The sequence below is a fragment of the Ursus maritimus genome, unplaced genomic scaffold (genome assembly GCF_017311325.1).
Source record: "Ursus maritimus isolate PB19 unplaced genomic scaffold, ASM1731132v1 scaffold_19, whole genome shotgun sequence".
NCBI classification, from domain to species: Eukaryota; Metazoa; Chordata; class Mammalia; order Carnivora; family Ursidae; genus Ursus; species Ursus maritimus.
Genome location: NW_024424341.1, coordinates 46,325,525 through 46,344,656, shown reverse-complemented (window position 1 = coordinate 46,344,656; position 19,132 = coordinate 46,325,525). Strand labels below are relative to the sequence as shown.

Genomic DNA, 19,132 nt, shown 5'->3' with positions numbered 1-19,132 from the left:
AAAAGAGAAATGCACAGGGCAGGTGGTGTTCGGCTCAGGTTCGCTGCTCTTGTCTCTGCCCCCCTCTGCATCACTCACCCCTGACTCTCAGCTGGTCAGGCCAGCCTCTCTTTTTAGGGGGCGGTGACGGGGCTGCGGGGCTGGAGGAGGAGGCAGGACAGGACGACTTTCATGCTGACTTCCATCCCAGCTCTGGGGTGCCTGGCTGGTTCCGTCCATAGAGCCTGTGACTCTTGCTCTTGGGGCCGTAGTTGAAGCCCCACGTTGGCTGTGCAGATTACTTAAGAATAAAATCTTTAAAAAGAAAATCCCGGTTTTAACAGAAAGCCCTAAAGTCTACAGATGTAAAAGCACTAAAGAAACAATTGTTTGTGCGAACGTTGGTGGGCGGGGCTCCTTGGCTGGTTCTTGTCTGGACCCCCTCCCAGGGTCCATTTACGGCACAGAACACGGGACCATGACTAGGGGAGGTGGTCTGGAGCCCCATCCCTGATGACGACGCACAGTCAGACTCCTCCCTGCCTGTTCCCCTCCCTCCCAGGCTGCTAGCAGCTTAGGGCTTTTGCTTGTCCTTGATTCTCAAAAGCTTCTCTTACAGCTCTACCGGCCTTTACGTTTCAGCAAATCCTATGTTCCTTTCAGAGTTTCTACTAGTGCCCGGTTCCTGGAGGGACTGAAAGCATCCACTGGACTCTGACATGTCCAGTGGCCTTGTCCAGCGTTTGTGCCACCTGTTCACCCTGGGGAGGAAGGCTGAGGACCCGACTGTGTCCTGGGGCTTCTAAGACCTTCAGTGACCTCCCAGAAGGAAGAAGCAGGCAAGAGAAAGGCTTGGGCCTTTTAGGGTCAGAGCCCATGGGAGTGGTTGGCTGAGCCATGGACACCAGGTGGGCTCCCAGGCAGAGCCGGAGTCCTGGGGAAGGGACTGCCTCAGGGTCCTGCGGTCAGCAAGGTGAGGTCTGACAGGGACAAAGGATGGGTTTGTGATGTCCTCCTCAATGGGGGGACACAGATGCGGGGCTTTCCCCAGACCTGGCGCACAAGCCCAGGGCAGACCCAGCCCCTGTAGCCCCTGTTTTTCCAGGACAAGAGAATCAAGCTCTCTATGTCTTCCATCCCTCTGGGCATCAAGACCCACATGCTCTATGATTCTTGGCCTGAAACCGCATGTCTGACGTCCAGACCTGTGTGCTCTCCAGCCTCAAAGAAACAGAAGGTCCAGACCCATGGGCTCTGCTATGGACACAAGCCAGGAAGCAGCCCTGTGGATTCAGAGGCCATGTGGCCCCCGCAGAGAGTGTCCCCCGCCTGCTGCAGGGAACCTGGGCACCGTGGTCAGGGCCACTCTCCCCAAAAAATCACTTCTTTTTCTATGTGAAAGCAACCACCCTTGATTCCCAAAGAAGCAGGAGGATAAGGTGGTGACGCTCTGTTGAAACTTACCCCTATAGAAAGACCCCAACACCGCAAATAGGTGTTGCCATTTACTGCCTCCCAATCAGTGACCCTTGCTTAGGTGGTGTTGCCCAGGCAGGAAAGTGGTGCCAGAGGGATGGAGAGGGTACTTAGCAGCTGAGCGGGACCTTGGGGAGAGGGCAGGGGCTCAGCAGGGTGTGCTACAAACCACGAGAGGGTGCCATGGAAGCCCACGCATGCAAGCATGCCTTTGGAGGATTTCAGTGACAAAGCAGTTGAAGGAGGGCCTCTAGATGAAACAATGAGTAAAGGGTTTCCTTTGGGGATGATGAACATATCCTGAAACTAGTTAGAGGTGATGTTTGCACAAAACTGTACCAAACGCCACTGAATGTACACTTTTAAATGGTGAACAGTCAGTTTTATGTTATATGAACTTTACTGCGATAGGAGAAAAAGCAATGATGTGATGTTTGTTTGTAAAGTGGGCAGCACAGCCCTGACAGTTTGTGGGTGCGTTTTTATCGCACCCAGACTGTACACTTGTATCCAGAAAGGATAACATAATGACCCAACCAACCCCAGAGTCCTTTGATGTTTGCTGTCTCTCTGCCTGCCCCAGGGTACAGTAGAAATTATGTTCCCCAGATGACAGCGTTCTGTGGTCCAGCTCATCCTCGTCTACATGTTGAGCTTCCCTGCCTACTGCAAAATTGCCTCTTTTGGGTGTCCCCAACACCCCTGGACCTGTGTATAGACACCCTCCCCATTTCACCCATCGGGACCCAACCCCGGGAGGGTGGGCTCTGCGGTTGCTGTCTGTGGTGCTGATTGGCCCTTGGACATTTGGTCCGTTTCAGCACCATGGCCAGAGTCTATGAGGGCAACAAAGTTACTCTATTCTGATATCTTGGTTGGCAAGTTTGTCTCAGTGAACCCCCATCTTTGGATCTCCTATGTAGCCCCCACACAGAAGTCAGAAAATATTCAGTCAGAGCGTGAGGGTGAGTTGGAAAAATACAGGGAGATGCCAGTAGTTGACATTAATTCAGACTCCCTTCACCATCTGTGCATCCTGAACAGAGATCGAATTTGGAAGCTCAGGATGTTGGCCCCATACTCAGCATGCCAGCCACTGGAACAGCCTGTGGGGTCATACAATGTTAGCTCTCCCTATCTGCCTCAGAACATCTCTTACCAGACCAGGTTCAGGGTACCAGCTATTGGGTATGACCAAAAGATACTGGACTTTTTTGGGGGGGCACATCAAACTGGTTTCAAAACCTTGAGCTGCCTCTTGCTAGCTCTGGGTCCTTGGGAATATCATTTCACCTCTTTGAGGCTCACTTGGCTCTTCTGTAATATGGCAGTGATAATGGTGACTGCTTCGTAGGAATGTTTGGAAGACTGATGGTCAGAGATTATTATACTCAGCCTTTCACAGGAGGCAAAACGTTTAGCTAGGAGGGCAGGATCCGGAGCTAGGCAGTGATGTGATCGTAGCTCTGTCTCCTCAACTATGTTGGGACTTAGGGAAAGCCACCCTCAAGCCTCTGTGTTGTCACCTATAGAATGAGGATAATGCTAGGACCTACTTCACAGGGTTTGGGTAAGAAATTAAACAGTTTCTATGTGTGATGTGTGGAGTAAAGTGTCTGACATAGAGTTAGCCCTCATGCTATCTCTGGGAGAATGGGAGCTGTTACTACCACGATTGCCATCATCATTGCCCTGGTCGCTATGTGTCTAGATGCAGCCTGATACACTGTCTGTGTTCAGGAACAGTAGCTGTTTTTATAGATTACTGTTAGGATGGCTGACAGCTGACACAGATGAAGACATTGCAGCTAAGAGTTGAAAATGACTAGCCTGGGGCTAAAGGGCGAGAGATGGTGGAAGTGAAACATGAAGTCAAGTCTGTGTGAGGCCAATGAATGGGCTTTTGCCACAATCCACCCACCCACCCGCCACCCACCGTTCAGCATCAAGGAGAGAAGGACCTTAGGAATCCTCTCCTTCACCGCAGAGGGAAAACCACGGCTCACGGTACTTTGGCCAGAAGTTTGCAAGGATCATCTTTTGGTCCTTCCCTCCTTCCTCAGCTTTGCTACTTGTACCAGAAAAGTTGCTCCTTTCTTTCACAGAACCTGCAGCAGGCTCCCAGGGACTGTTCCTGGTGGGATGGGGGCAGAGGAGGAAGGAACTGTAGATGGTCATGGTTGCATGGGGTACCGGGAGATGGCTCAGCAGAAGGAGGAAGGAGCTGAGACTCAAGAGACGGAGCTCCAGCGTCAGAGCTCAGCAGTCCTGGGAAGCAGGCGGACTGGCTGCAGGCCACTCCCAGTGCAATGGTTCTCCTGGGGCTCCCTCTGCTGGCCTCGTGCTCACTCCTTCTTCTGCCTCCCTCCCTCTATCTGTCTCCATCTTTCTGGGGCATCCTCTCTCTATAGACTTCTCTTCCTCTTTGTGTGTGTTTCTGCCTCTCTGTCTCTGTCTCTGTCCCTATCTCTCTGGGTCTTTCTCCTCTCCCTCTGAACCTAGATGGTGGTGTTTCAAAGTCCTTTTGAGTGGTAGAAATCCTTTCTGATGGGGCGTGATCCTGGCATTACGGGATCGAGCCCCACATCAGGCTCCTCTGCTATGAGCCTGCTTCTTCCTCTCCCATTCCCCCTGCTTGTGTTCCCTCTCTCGCTGGCTGTCTCTATCTCTGTCAAATAAATAAATAAAATCTTTAAAAAAAAAAAAAAAAAGAAATCCTTTCTGATGGCAAAACATGACCCTGGGTCACTTCGCCCCTCGGCCTCCCCCGTTCACATCCCTGAGCAGCTGGAGAAATCCCCGTAGCCTGTGCATTGACCTGGCACACAGCAAGGGCTCAACAGATGTTGTCCTGCAGTTCTGGGGCTCAGATCTGAGCCCTCTTCCCCTTCCTGTCCAGCACAGCTGAACTAACACCTTGCCTGCCCACCCCAGCCTCCTTGGCGCCAGGATCCAGGCCTGGGGGGGGGGAGCCTCCCCAGCACCCACCCACCCCTACCCCACCCCCACATAAGATGGCCAGGCTGCAGTCACCCCTCCACCTTCCGCCTGCTCTTTCAAGAAGCAGCAAGCAACTCCCCTGCCCTGGGCTAAACCCACTTCATGTGCTCTGGACCTGGACTAGCCAACACCAGCCACTACTGGCGATTTCCTTCTAAATCAATTAAAATTAAGTAAAATTTAAATTTCAGTTCTTCCGTTCTGCTAGCCACATTCCAAGTGCTCAGCAGCCACATGTGGTTACCATATAGTACAATGCAGATAATAGGACATTCTCATCATTCCAGAAAGTCCTGTTGGACAGATCCCTGTCTTCCTTGCTCCGGGGGGCTCTCTCCATCATAGAGCATACCTTCTCCTGGATCTTGCATTGCTCCTTCTCTGTCAGGGTCAGCCTGCCTGAGTTCAAATCCCACCTGCACACGTTATTAGCTGTAGCAGCTGTTATCTAAGATTTTAAAAAATTAATTAAAAAAAAAAACCTGTATGTAGGGGCTCCTGGCTGGCTCAGTCGGTAGAGTATGTAACTCTTTTTTTTTTTTTTAAAGATTTTATTTATTTATTTGACAGAGAGACAGCCAGTGAGAGAAGGAACACAGCAGGGGGAGTGGGAGAGAAAGAAGCAGGCTCCCAGCAGAGGAGCCTGATGTGGGGCTCGATCCCGGAACGCCGGGATCACGCCCTGAGCCGAAGGCAGATGCTTAACAACTGCACCACCCAGGCGCCCCGAGCATGTAACTCTTGATCTTGGGGTCGTGAATTTGAGCCCCATGTTGGACGTAGAGATTACCTAAAAACATAAACTAAAATAAAATCTGTATGCAGTAACGGTGAATGATTCCCAAAAGAAACTGCTAAGTGGGAAAGAAAAAAGTGGTAGGTCAAAATCATCCAGTAGGAGTTCATTTGTGCATCTAAAATGTTTTCTTGGACGGCCATCTAGGTCAGCAGTTCTCAACAGGGGGCAATGTCCCCCCACCAGGGAAATAGAGAAACGTTGTTAGTTGACCACACTGGGGGTGGGGGGAGCTACCGGCAACCCGTGGGTGGAGGGCAGGGATGCAGCTGAACACCCCAAATGCACAGGGGAGCCCACCCATGGCAAAGAATGATCTGGCCCCAAATGGCAACAGCACAGAGGTGGGAAATGCCGGTCTGTGTGTTTGCAAGGACCCGGCCCATTTGGGAGGCAAACACCCCATACTAATTTCAGGGGATACATGAGATGGAGATGTATTGGGAGAGGTTGTCCAAACCTTACTAGTCAAAGTTTATTTCTCTCTCGTTCTTTACAAACAGGGTGTATTCATGTATTGTTCATGTAACTAAAAATGACACTAAAAAAAAAACAACAACAAAATAGTACCAAATGTATCCAAACCAAGCAAAGAAGCAACACTCTTTCTCTGACCCTTACCTCTCCCTCCAGATACCCTATCTCTCCTTCTTCCTTCCTGTCACTGCCAGACTCCCGGGGTCTTCACCTCCTCTCTCCTGCCTCCCCCACCCGCCCCAGTCTGGCTTCCGGTGCCAGCCCCTTACAACTCACCCAGGCCACAGCTGTCTCTGGGTTGTTACTGAATCCAGTGCATCTTGTTATCATTGTTGACCTGCTTTTGAAACTGCGGGGAGGGACTGTGCAACCTCCCTGAGCTTCTGGAGCCCATCTCTCTCCCCTTCCTTCTCTGGCTGCTGCCCAGGACCTGCCAAGTTCCTTTCCTTCTTGCTATCCCTCCAATGTTACCCTTCTCAGAGGCTTTGTCCCAAGCCTCTGCTCTTCCTGCATTTCAGTCCAGAACCGTCTATGCAATTGGTGGGGTGCAAAGTAAAAATGTGGGGTCCCTTGTTCAAAATTATTAATAATTTCAAGAGGGTCACAGTAAATCATTAAACCAAGTGCAGAGCCCTTCTGAGCATGGGGCCCCAAGGGGCTGTGCAGGTCAGTTGCCCACAGAGCCAGCCATGCTTCCCACTTTCCTGGGTATAAGCCCCAGCCTGTCTCACTGGCCTGCTCCCCCCGACCCCAAGTTCTCCGCTTTGGTGTTGGCCCCACCATCCCCCAAGACCTGCTCTCTGAGGGTTGTTGGGGTAGACAGAATGCACCTCTAAAGATGTCCAGGCATGAATGCCTGGAACATATGAATATGTTGATCACATAGCAAAGGGACTTTGCAGATACAATTCAAGTATCTTACAGATCTTAAAAAAGATTATCGTGGGGGCGCCTGGGTGGCTCAGTCGTTGGGCGTCTGCCTTCGGCTCAGGGCGTGATCCCGGCGTTCTGGGATCGAGCCCCAGGTCAGGCTCCTCCAATGGGAGCCTGCTTCTTCCTCTCCCACTCCCCCTGCTTGTGTTCCCTCTCTCGCTGGCTGTCTCTATCTCTGTCGGATAAATAAACAAAATCTTTAAAAAAAAAAAAAAAGATTATCCTGGTGTGATGGTGAATCTTATTGTGTCCACGTGGCCTGGCCACGGTGCCTGGTTATGCACTCAAACACTAACCCAGGTGTTGCTGTGGAAGCATTTGGTAGACGTGGTTGACACCTGCAATCCCTTGACTCTAACTAAAGGAGATTACCCTTGAGAGCATGGGTGGGCCTCATCCAATCAGTTGAGTAAAGCAAAGGTTTCTCTGGAGAAGAAGAAATTCTTCAAGACAGCAGCATCTGCTCCTGCCCAATAGGGTTTCCACTCTGCCCTGCGGACTTGTGGCTAGCCAGCCCCTACAAGCGCAAAATCCAATTCCTTACAATAAATCATATATGTGTGATTAGGGATATGTATTACCTGGTAATCGGTAAAAATTAATATTTTATATATCTTAACTATATAGATATCCTAGTTATATATCTTAATACACATATCTTAAGACGTGTGTGTATGTATATACACGTAGGATATGTTCTGGTTCCCTGGAGAACCCTGATCGATACACCTGTGTTATCCAGGTGGGCCCAATCTAATCACATGAGCCCGTGAAAGCAGAGGACTTTCTCTGGCTAGAGGCAGGAGAGAGATGAGCAGAACGGGAAATCAGAGAGATTTGAAGCCTCAGAGGGATCCGACTCACCGCCAGCAGAGGGGAGCTGCATGGAAAGTACCAGAAAGACGCAGGCAGCTTCCAGACACCAGCCCCCAGCTGGCAGGAGCCGGAGACCTCAGGGCTACTCCCATGAGGAAATGAATTCAGCCAATGGCTCCAATGAGCTTGGAAGAGGATTATTCCAAGTAAGGGGCACAGCCCTGCTGGCATCTTGATTTCAGCCCTGGCAGACCTAAGGTCCCACCCAGACTCCGACTTACAGAAACTGTGGAATAAAAATGTGGGTGGCAGGGGCGCCTGGGTGGTGCAGTCGTTAAAGCGTCTGCCTTCGCCTCAGGGCGTGATCCCGGCGTGCCAGGATCGAGTCCCACATCGGGCTCCTCTGCTGTGAGCCTGCTTCTTCCTCTCCCACTCCCCCTGCTGTGTTCCCTCTCTCGCTGTCACATAAATAAATAAAAATCTTAAAAAAAAAAAATGTGGGTGGCTGTCAACCACACAGGTTGTGGAGATTCCTTACACCAGCGACAGAAAACCAATCCTCTCATCCTTGGCTCCTCTCTCTCCTGCAAATCCTGTCTGTCTTGGTTCTTAAGTCCAAGTAAGCCTATCCGGATCCCTTTTGGTTGTACCTTCTCCATCCTTGTGGCCCCTGCACCCAGCCTCCCAGCCTCCTGGCCAGGGCCAGGAGGAGGGTGATGCCAAAAAAATAAAAAATAAAAAAAATAAGGCAACATCAAAGAGTCAGTAACCAAGATTGACAACAATGTGACACAACAAATAAATAAATGCAACAAAAGAATCAATCACACATCCATGATGAACAAAATATCAACGTTTTAGATGAAGATGTCATCAGTGTGACTGATTTTTCCTTTGAGCCCCAGGATCCAATAAAGCTTATCATAACCCTGATCCTGTCTTTATTTGAAGTTTGGGGGGGGTTTAAGATTTTTTTATTTATTTTATTTGAGAGACAGAGAGCACAGAGGGAGAGGGAGAAGCAGACTCCCCATTGAGGAGGGAACCTGATGTGCGGCTCGATCCCAGGACCCTGGGATCATGACCTGAGCCGACGGCAGATGCTTAATGACTCAGCCACCCAGGCACCCCGTTTATTTGAAGTTTTTGATTTTTTTTGTTCATTATGGATTTTTTCCTGCATCCATCCTTAAAATATTGCATTAAAATCTTATTCACCCTAAACAAAATGTGGTCTATCCATGCCATGGAATATTATTCAGCCTTGAAAAATATTCAACGCCGCCCCATGCTGTGATGTGGGTGACCCTTGAGGACATCCCACTCTGTGAGAGAAGCCACGCACAGAAGGCCCCGTACCTAGGATTCCCTGTATATGAAACATGGGGAACAAGCAAACCCACAGAGATGGAAAGCAGATTGGTGGCTGTCAGGAGCAGGGGGAGGGGAGATAGGGAGGAACTGCTGATGAGTAAGGGGTTTCCTCTGTGCGGGGGTGGGGAATGCAAATGTTTTGGAGCAAGACAGAGGTGGTGGTGGCACAACCCTGGGAATGTACCAAACACCGCTTTTAAATAGTTCCTTTTATGTGATGTGACTTTAACATCTGTAAAAATATTTAACAAAAATCTGTATTTAAATATATCACTTATCTTGGTAAATTTTGCTCTGGATTTGAATCACAGCCTGCTGCGGTCCGTCCATCCCCCTCGTGAATCCCAGAGGGAACTTTGTAGTACCTGGATCTGACCCTGCTATCCTGTCCACACCCTGCCTGGTTCAGTACTCCACAGTCTCCAGTGGCTTTTGAGCTGATCTCTCCAGGCAAAAGGAAGTCCACTTTATGGAGACCTTAGTGCCCTCCGCTCCACCTGGCCTCCAGCCTGCTCTGACCTCTCTTCCTTCTTCCCTCTGCCCTGTAACCTGCCACTTCTTGGAGATTTCGTTCAAGCTGCAGCTCCTTCTGATCCGTGGAACAGACTCTCTTCTGCAGCCCCAGCCCCAGCTCACCACCGGACCAGCCTCCACCCTGGGCCTCTATCTCCACACCTCTCCCCCAACCAGCCTCCGCCCTGGGCACTCTGCTCTCCTTCAACGGGAAGGCCCTCCTTCACACCGGCCTGGGACGGATCTTCCCAACACTCAAATCCGAGACTCTTCTTGTCACCAAAAGGCACAAGCTCCAGGCAGGGACGTTCATCAGGAAACTCTCCAAAGCGGGGGTCAGAGCTGCCCCCGGAGACTAGCTCCACCCTCCCGCGAACTCAGGGACCGTGTCTGTTTCGTTCTCTCTCTTCCACTCCCTCTGTCTCTCTTTGTCTCTCTCCCTCCCTCTCCCTTCCTCTCTCCTGTCCTCCCTCTACACACACACACTCTGTCTCTCCTCCAACTGCGGCAATCTGGAAGAAATTACCCTTCTAAACAGCCAGACTGCCCCAGCTTCAGGAAATTCCAAGCTGGGCAGGGGGAGGGGCCGGGCTGGGGGGCGCGCCCTGGCCATCCCCCACCCCTCCTGCGTGTCCTCTGTGCACACCCAGTCCAGGCCTCGTCCCGCCCCCACACTCTGCCCGGAGGCCTCAGCTTCTCCACCGCTGCTTTCGAGTCCTTTAAATCCTAGAGGCAAACTTTTGGGGGATAAGGAAGGCTGGGAGGGGCCTGTGCCTTAACCCTCTCTGCCCCAGACGGGCTGAGCTGGCCTGGACGGTGACTCCGCGGCCCGTTTGGGTTCCTACCATGGCCCCCGAGAGGGGCTGACACTTCGGTCCCCGGTGCAGGTAAAGAAGGGACCTGGTGCCAGGGCCTGCCAGGGGTGGGGCTCGGGCTCCTGGGTCTGAGGCCTGGACCGCAGGGCCTGAGAGAGGGGGGCTTGGGACCTCTGACTCCTGGGTCTGAGGAGTAAGAAAGGTAGGAGGCAGGACTCCTGGGACCTGAGAGAGGAGGGGTCCTGAGGAGGCGGCACTGCGGACCCGGACGCCTGGGTCCTGGACCCCCCTTCCAGGTTCCGCAGGACACTTCCTTTGCCAGGTGAGAACCGCCTGGAGGAAGAAGGAAGAAGGCGCGGGCCTGGGCCGCGGAGGCGGGCTCCGAACCAAGGAGAGGGGGGGTCCCCCAGCCTGAGCCTGAGAGCGCGCCTGCCCCGCTTAGCGAGCACCAAGAGGTAAGGGCAGCGGGGAGCCGGGCCCCCGGGGTCCCGGGTCAGATCCGGGGAGGGACGCGGGACACGCAGGCAAAGGGACCGCGGGCGCTCAAGTCGGGGCGGCAGCCACGTGGCCCGAGGAAGCGCGGCGAGCCCACGGGCCGGGGGTCTCCCACTCCCGGGCCCGCCCCGCCCGGCTCGCCGCCTCCCCCAGAGCCGGGAACCGGTCGGGCCGGGTGTGGAGCGGGCGGTGATTTCCGTCTTGGCGGGGCTGGGGCCGAAGAGGACAGAGGTGAACCAGCTGTGCCCTCCACTCCAGCAGCTGGGGCGGCGGGCCTGCTGGGGCGGAGGAGGGCGGGAGCAGGGCGGCTCCGCCGAGTCGCGAGTCGCGGGGCCGGGGCCCCTCGGGGTCCCACCCTCGCTCCTGCACGCTCTGTCTCTTTGGCGTTTGTCACAAACAACAGCCCCTCTGTAGGAGCCCTGGCCGGCTGACGGAGTTTTTTCCTAGCATGACCTCATTGCATCAAGTGCCCAGCTCTGCTAGAGGGAGGTTAGAGTACCTTCTAGTTAAGAGGACCCTGAGGTTCCAGGCTCCGAGAAGTGGAGTGACTGACTTGCCCGAGGCCCTCGCAGCTAGCAAGAGGCCGCACTCAGAAACGATTTCTAGCTCATTATTCTCTGTCTGGAATGGAAAAAAGGAAAGAAACGCAAACAAACATGGTCGGGGGTGGAGGAAATCCCTGGCCTTTATAACATATCCAAACCTTGTTTCCATGGGGACGCATACCCTCCCACCCTGTCCAAGGGGGGCTGTGAACAATAGGAGGTCATCTTTAGGCTCTCATCAGGCTCAGCCTCTGCCTGGTTTCCAAATCCAGCCCCCAACATTTGTTGCTGTGTGACCCAGGACAACTTACTCCACCTCTCTGTGCCTCAGCCACCACCTCTGTACAACTCACTGAGTTGTTCTGAGGACTGAGTTTGTATATTTGAGTAACGCACTTAGGTCCCCTACCTGGCCCAGGACACGTGCTTAGGAAATAGCACATCAGCATCGTGAATATACTTCACAAGGACCCCTAGCAAACAGGCACGCCGACTTCTGTTTTTCAGTGGACTAAACTGAGGTTTAAGGTTGAGGAAGTGAGTTCAGGGTCCCACAGAAAGGAAGTGGCAGGTGTGTTTGGCCAGGCACTGGAAATGGCAGTGGCGTTGCCTGGTAGGGCAATAGAAGGTTGGGATGAGGGACAAACTAGGGCATGGGCAGGGGAAGAGCCAGTGGCGGAGAGCTGTCCAGGGAGGGGTCAGTTCAAGAGGCAACAGGCAGTGGAAGTGGTAAGTCTGGGTTCTGGAGTCCCGCAGAGCTGGCTTTGTGACCCTGGGCAAGTCACATACCTTCTCTGAGTGTGTCCTTCTCTGGGACATGGGAGAATGATCTCAGGTGGCCGCCGAGCATTTTATTGAACTTTTGCTGTGTCCTGGGTACTGCCAAGACTTCACTGGCAACATCCCACCCCTCTTGCAAAGAGACTGTGAAGTGGTATAGGAACATCCTATCTTCCTATGTTCCATTTTTGAGAAGAGGAAATGAGGTCAAAAGGGTTAAGCAGCTTGCCCAAAGCCACACACACACACACACACACACACAGCCAGATGGAAACCTAGGCATTTGGCTGAGTAAGGCCAGACACTGCTAGCACGGGGAGAGGGTTTTTTGTTTTTGTTTTTTAAGTTCAAACTGTGGATTGAGATTTATTCATGAGTAGAGGTAAGCATTAAAAAATAAATAAAATAGATTAGAATTGAGACTATCTGAGTGCCTAGCATGTTGTAAGTCTTGTTTCATGAAATGTTTGTTTCCCTTAGGGGAGGTGGGGAGGAGAGGTGATTGCATGTCACGTTGCAGTTAAAATATGTTTATTCATGTAGGCTGAGGTCAGAGAAGTTTGAGAAACACTACAGAGGTGGTGAATCAAGACTGGTTTTCCCAGAGAAATAAATGTAAAGTGTGTGTGTGTGTGTGTGTGTGTGTGTGTGTGTTTGTGTGTGGGTGTGTGTGTTTGTGTGTGGGGGGGTGTGTTTGTGGGTATGTGTTTGTGTGTGTGGGGGTGGGTGGGTGGTTGTGTGTGTGTGTGTGTGGGTGTGTTTGTGGGTGGGTGTGTTTGTGTGTGGGGGTGGGGGTGTGGGGGGGTGGGTGTGTTTGTGTGTGTGTGTTTGTGTGTGTGTGTTTGTGGGTGGGTGTGTTTGTGTGTGGGGGTGTGGGTGTGGGTGTGTGTGTGTTGGGATAGGGTACAGGGCGATCCTCAGAACACATCCAACTACCTACGTTAAATCCTCTTCACTTTAATTTTTCTCTGCATTACCAGTGAGGTTCCCAGGGTGCTACTCACTGAAGGGATAGTGCTGGGTGTTTTGACTTCTTCATAGGATTTTACCAGATCTTGGTCTTGTTCTACAGGTGTTTGAGGACACATCCTCCCCCCGCCCCAGCACTGGCACTGCTAATTAGCTGGCACTCTTACATAGTTTTCTTTAACTGAGATTTTCTATGTGCCCTGCAAGGAAGGTAGTGTTATTTTATCCATTTTACAGAGAGGAAACAGACATAGAGAAATCACATAATTTATCCCAGTCATACAGCTGGCAAAGGGTGGGGCTTCGAGGCAAACATTTTTTTATTATTATTATGATAACAGTGACTGTTAAAACAGAAGTAAAGTCATCAAAGTCCTTCCCAGAAGTTCCATAAAAACAGCCAGGTTCCAGGATATAGGCAAAGGTTGGCAATTTACCGTATTTACCGTAGAATCCAGGGCAGCGAAGAGTCAAGAGAGCACCGAGTTTATGGTGTACAAACTGCCAGTTTCAAATTTATGCCATTCTTGCTATTTTTAGAGAAATTTGCAAAAATGTAAGACATTATATTGTCTCTTTCAAAATCAAATAACTCGAATTATAAACTGCTGTGCAAGTATACGGATTCCCAGGCCCACCCTGCACCTGAATTTGAGTTTTTAGGCAGACCTGCGTTATGACTTTTTGGTGCCCTAGGCAAAGCTTTCATGCATACATATTTTAATTATTTATAGTTTATAACTGTGTTGGTGTAAAGACAGATATCATCCACAGATTTTAAAATAAGTTAAAACATTGTAACATTTTCTTGGGCTTCTAGAAGTGTGGTGGGCCCTAGGCACTGTGCCTGGGGCACTTGCTGGACAAAGTTGGGAGAGCATCCTCTGAACCCCTGCCTAGGCCCAGGGTGGGGATGCGGGCCGGGTCGCTCCCTCCGGCGGAGGCTGCCCTGACCCATCTCCCCTACTCCCCGCAGATGCCGGTGCTGAAGCAGCTGGGCCCCGCGCAGCCCAAGAAGCGGCCTGAGCGCGGCGCCCTGTCCATCTCCGCGCCGCTCGGCGACTTCCGGCACACGCTGCACGTGGGGCGCGGCGGCGACGCCTTCGGGGACACTTCGTTCCTGAGCCGTCACGGCGGCGGGCCGCCCCCCGAGCCCCGGGCGCCGCCCGCCGGGGCCCCGCGCTCGGCGCCGCCGCCCGCCGTGCCGCAACCCCCGCCGCCTGCACTCCGCGCGCCCGCGCCTGCCGACCCGCTGCTGTCCTTCCACCTGGATTTGGGCCCCTCCATGCTGGACGCGGTGCTGGGCGTCATGGACGCGGAGCGCCCGGGGGCCGCTGCCGCCAAGCCCGACTTGGACTCCAGCTCCGGGGCACAGCGCCCCAGGGCCCACTGCCGCCCCAATGCGGACCTCGAGCTGGACGACGTCATCGGCCTGTAGGCACCCCTGTTCCGGATGCGTTCACAGGCCAGCATTCTACTTTATACATAAACGCCTAAGGTCTCTGCCGCGAGTTCTGTCTCTTCACTTTGCACGTGGGAAGGGAAGACGGGGGGCGGGGAGCGGCAAGGGGGTCGGTGTTGGGGTCCCGGCGCCTTTAAGGGCCAGGTGTGTCACCTGTAGCACCGCTCCGCTCAGAGACTGAACCAAGGCCGAGGTCGGATGGTTGGCCTGGAGAAGTGGGATGTGGCCGGTAACTGAGGGGGGCGTGGTTAGACGGAGCCCCTTTGAGGGGCGGTGTCCCAACGTGGCAGCTCCGACAGCCTCATTCATTCATCAGTTTTGACAGAGCGCCTGGCCTGCCAGACCTGGCCCAGGGCCCGGCCTGACTCGTTCCCAGGGCCACCTGACTTGTTCCCGGGGGCCCGGCCTGACTCGCTCCCGGGGTCCAACTGATTCGATCCCGGGAGCCATGTGACTCGCTCCAGGAGGCCCGGCCTGACTCGCTAACGGGGTCCACCTGACTCGATCCCGGGGTCCATCTAACTCGCTCCCGGGAACTCAGCCTGTCTCGCTCCCGGCGACCCGGCCTGTCTCGCTCCAGGCGACTGGCTTGATTCACTCCCGGGGGCCGAGAACAGTGGCTCCGGGAGTCTGACGTCTCCAGTGAACCCCTCGGGGCGAGCTGCCCTTTACCCTGTGAGCGGCAGCGCAGGAATGTGGCTGGGAAGAGGCAAGGTCCCGGTGGAGAAGAGACACCCCGCCTCGGAAACATGTGTCGGCCCAAGGGGGGCAGCGGCGTCCCAAGTCTGGGCTACTTAGTCTGAGCCTGCTAGGGTACAGGTGTCGTGCCGAGGGCACTACCCACAGGGGGCGGAAGAGCGGGGCAGCACGTGCAAATCTTCAGGCGAGGGGCGGAATCCAGAAGGCGGGGCCCCCCGTAGACATCCCTAGGTGAGGGCGGAGCCAGCCTCCTTAAGAACTTAGAGGAGGCGGGGCTGCACGCGCAGAGCTTAGCCGAGGGCGGGGCCAGGCGCCCTAAGGGCCTGGAGAGGGCGTGGTCGCACCATTAAACCTGGTGGACCGAGGCCGCGGGTGGGGGTGGTGGGTCCGGTTCCCCAAGAGCACTGAGGGAGGCGGTGACCCTGCGGGCGGTGCCCAGCCTGTAGGCCCTTTGGACCGGTGGAGGGCCACACGAGCATCCCGGGCCGCGCAGGCGGCGTCAGGCTCCCTAAGGACACGGTCCGCAGAGCACCGCCCGCCAGGCCCGGGATCGGAGGCCCCGCGAGCGTGCGTGCGCGGTTCCCTGGGCGGCGGGGACCGGGCGTGGCCGGTGACGTCCCGGCGGGGCCCCTACCGCACCCCGTTCCCATGGCGGCTGCCCCCGCAGCCGAGCCCGCGCCTCCGCCGGCCTGTCGCTTCTTCCTGGAGGGCCGCTGCCGCTTCGGCGCCCGCTGCCGCCAGCCCCACCCGGGGGCGCCGGCGCCGCCTAGCCGCGGGGCCGAGGCCGAGGCCGGGGCCAAGAAGCCGCCGCTGCGCACGGCCGCGGCCGTCATCCAGCGCATCCGCTGGGACCCGCGCCTCGACCCGGCCGACTTCTCGGTGGGCTATGCCGACCGCTTCCTGGGCGTGCGCGAGGAGCCCTTCGTTGCCTTCTGCTGGGACGAGCCGCTGGCGGCGCTCGGGCCTGGCGTCCTGGCCGTGCCGCAGCACCGGGTGCGCTACTTCCGCTTCCGCGGCCGCATCGTGTGGGACCGCGCCTCGCGCACCGACCTCGTCTTCGGCTCGGGCTCGGCGGCGGGCCGCGGGCCCACCATCCTGGACGCGCTCGCCGGCGGGGGCGCGCACGACGGTGAGGACGCGCACGGCGAAGAGGCCCATGGCGGCGAGGACGAGCATGGTGGCGGGGGCGCGCACCGCGAGGAGGCCCTTGGCGGCGAGGAAGCGTCCGTTGGCGAAGACGAAGCGCATGGCGGCGGGGGCGCGCACGACGATGAGGACGCCCGTGGCGGCGGGGGCGCGCACGAAGGGGTAGCTGCGGCTCCCGAAGACACCAGCACAGAACCCCGAGCGCCCGACTGCACTAGGCTGGAAGCCAGGGAGCGGCGCAGGGCCGGAGGCCAGGCTTCCCCGTGGACAGAGCTGGAAAGGGTGCCGAAGCTGGCCGCCGCGGGCAGGACCTCGGAGCCTCAGAGTGGACCGGCACAGGCAGCCCCGGGACAGACCCCCAGAGGAGGTTTTCCTGAGACGGAAGCACAGTGGGGTCCTGGCGCCTGGCCCTCGGAAGGCGGAGAGGCCGCTAGAGCCAGGGCCACGGCGCCTCGCCAGCCCCGCCCCACGCATTTTGTGGCTCTCATGGTGACTGATCCCGGGCTGCAGGCGGGGGTGGCCAAGGCCCAGGAAGAGCTGGTTCGAGCCGCACCCTCGTGCGCTGCATTCATGGTACCCGCGGGGGCCCTACACCTGACGCTAGCCCTCCTGAGGCTGACAGGCCCTGGGGAGGTAGCCGCTGCAGTCGGTGCACTAAGACGCGCGCTCTTGGCCCCAGGCCTTCAGGCACCCCCGCAGCTGAGCTTTGGGAGCCTGCTTCTCCTGGGGCAGCATGTGCTCTGTGCCCCACCCTCCCCTTCCATGGAAGGTATGGCCCGAGTGCTGGGACAGAGGCTGGAAGCCGAGGGACTCAGAGTAGTACAGCCCCTAGGTGGGCTACACCCCCACCTCACCCTAGCCAAGGTGCCCCACGGTTCTCAAGTCTGCCTCCCCCAGCCTGGGTTCAGCCCAAGGCAGGAGCTGGGAAGCCAGCCCCTAGGGGCAGTCTGGCTGTGCCGCATAGGCAGGGCAGGAGACACCTACCAGCCCCTGGCTGAGCTGCCCCTGGGATGATGGTCCCCTCAGACCTCTGCAGGAGACCACCCTCCACCCCAGAGAACCTGGGAAGATCCAGTCCAAGCAGGAAGGGACAAAGTGCTCTCTCTCTCTCTCTTTAATTTTGGTTTCTCTCAAGCTTCCAAATGATGCTCAGTGATCCAAGGAAAGAATGAAGGAAGGAGAAGGGAGGGAAGAGGGAAGGGAGGGGAGGCAGAGGAGGAACATCTGGAAAAAAAGCAGCCTGACAGTCCAGCTGTTTGCAAACTCATCGCACATCCTCCAGTTACATGGCAGAAGAGGGGGAGGGCCAAAAAGAAAAAGGGGAGGAAGAAAAATAACTTAAATAAACACACACAAAAAGAAAAGAGAAGGAAACATGACGTGAGCTGGTGATCCATGAAGGCAGGGAGGGAGGGAGGGTAACCGTTTTACCTGTGCTGAACCAAAGAAGGGTGGGGAGCAGGAGGAGGGAGGGAGGGAAGGAAAAAAAAACCAGAAGAAACACTGGGGTGGAGGGAGGAGGGACACGGAGACAACTTAATACAACTGTAGACGAGGCGGCCCGGCCGAGGTCCCGCGATGGCCTCCGGAGTCCTCAGTGCGGAGTGTCGGCGTGGACGTGGTGGTGGCTTGGCGTCGGCATTTCTGGCATGGGGGGCTGAGGGCGGGGCACAGTCTCTACACAGCTCCCCTAGCCCCGAACACTGAGGCCCCGGAGGGCTGGGCAACAAGAGTCTGTGGTGAGGCGGGCAGGTGGCGGGCGGCGGGCTGCTGTGCTGGTGGCCCCGCCGCGGGCGGGCACGGGCGGAGCGGCCTGTCTTCTTCTGGCCCCCCCGGCATGGGATGGGCCAGGGTGCCAGGTCGGTACCGGAGTACAAGCTCGAGAGAGAGAGAGAAAAAACACTGAGACAGCATTAGTGGAGGTGCCAGGGGGACACAGAGAAGCCCACAGACCACACCCCCAGTCCCCCGCTGTCCCACCCCCTCCTCCCCCAATCCCATCCCTCTGAGGCAAAAAATAAAAATGTAGAAAAATCTCTGTACAGACTCCCCGGTGGGAAAACGGGAACAGGGATGGTGGCTCTTCCTGGAGCCCACTCCCCACGAATTAATTTACAACCCAAGTCCATGGCTCAAAAACAAAATCGGCAAAGGCGGCGCTGGGGGGCCACAGCCCTGCCCCCACCCCGCCCCCATCCGCGCTGGTGCTCAGAAGGCTGACAGCTGCGCCAGGCTGAGGCGGCAGTCGATGCTGGCGTTGTCCGGGCCCGTGTATGCCAGGCCCAGGGGCTCTAGGAAGGCCCGGCAGGCGGCCTCGCCCTCGAAGGCCAGCTCGGCCTGCAGGTAGGAGACTGGCAGCGCAGGGCGGAAGCTACGGAGACAAGAGGAGAATGTGATGAGGCGGGCAGTGGGCAGGGGAGGGCCCCACGAGCAGGGAGTGGGTGCCCCCCCTTTGGGCACCCAAAGGGTCTCCTCAGCACGTTACCTGCTGACCTCTCACCCCTCCCCACCCAGCCTCCCCACCTCCAGGGGCTTGGGGGGGCCCGGGGTGGGGTTTGTGGCCCCGCCCCGGCTGTGCCCCCCTTCACCCTCACTTACCTGTACAGGGGGACCAAGGAGAGGGGACAGGAGGAAAGGGCCCAGCTGGCTCCTCCACTGCTCAAGGGCCTGAGCAGTCCCTCAGAAGAGGGCCCACTGTGGCCCAAGGGCAGGGGGCCAGGCAGAGGGAGTGACCCGAGGGCATGGGCATGGGCATGGGTTGGCAGGTCTGACAGCTACTCTGGGGGACCCGCCCTGGCGGTTTCCCCTGCCTGGGTCAAAGTGCCTCGGGAATTCCAGGCACAGGGTCAGCCAACGC

General features: G+C 56.0%; 2 protein-coding genes across 5 annotated transcripts in view; both read left to right on the top strand.

Moving 5' to 3' along the window:
• Positions 1-9,180: 9,180 nt before the first annotated feature.
• Positions 9,181-14,471, top strand: CDC42EP5 (CDC42 effector protein 5). 2 transcript variants are annotated; one of them, XM_040633861.1, is made up of 3 exons: positions 9,181-10,251; positions 10,502-10,634; positions 13,945-14,471. In XM_040633861.1, the coding sequence occupies exon 3, from the start codon at positions 13,945-13,947 to the stop codon at positions 14,404-14,406; it is 462 nt and encodes a 153-aa protein (XP_040489795.1). In that variant the 5' UTR covers positions 9,181-10,251; positions 10,502-10,634; the 3' UTR covers positions 14,407-14,471. The 2 variants fall into 2 exon arrangements, with proteins under 2 accessions (XP_040489795.1, XP_040489796.1); XM_040633862.1 differs by lacking the exon at positions 10,502-10,634.
• An 89-nt stretch (positions 14,472-14,560) lies between these two features.
• LENG9 (leukocyte receptor cluster member 9) overlaps positions 14,561-19,132 on the top strand; it is a 5,333-nt gene continuing 761 nt past the window's right edge. Inside the window, exon 1 of one of the 3 annotated variants that reach the window (XM_040633858.1) lies at positions 14,561-16,897. In XM_040633858.1, coding sequence (XP_040489792.1) covers positions 15,778-16,897 — 1,120 coding nt within the window. In that variant the 5' untranslated portion in view covers positions 14,561-15,777. Of the gene's footprint in view, positions 17,752-19,132 lie in introns of those variants that run through there. The other 2 variants (XM_040633857.1, XM_040633856.1) reach the window with 2 other exon arrangements.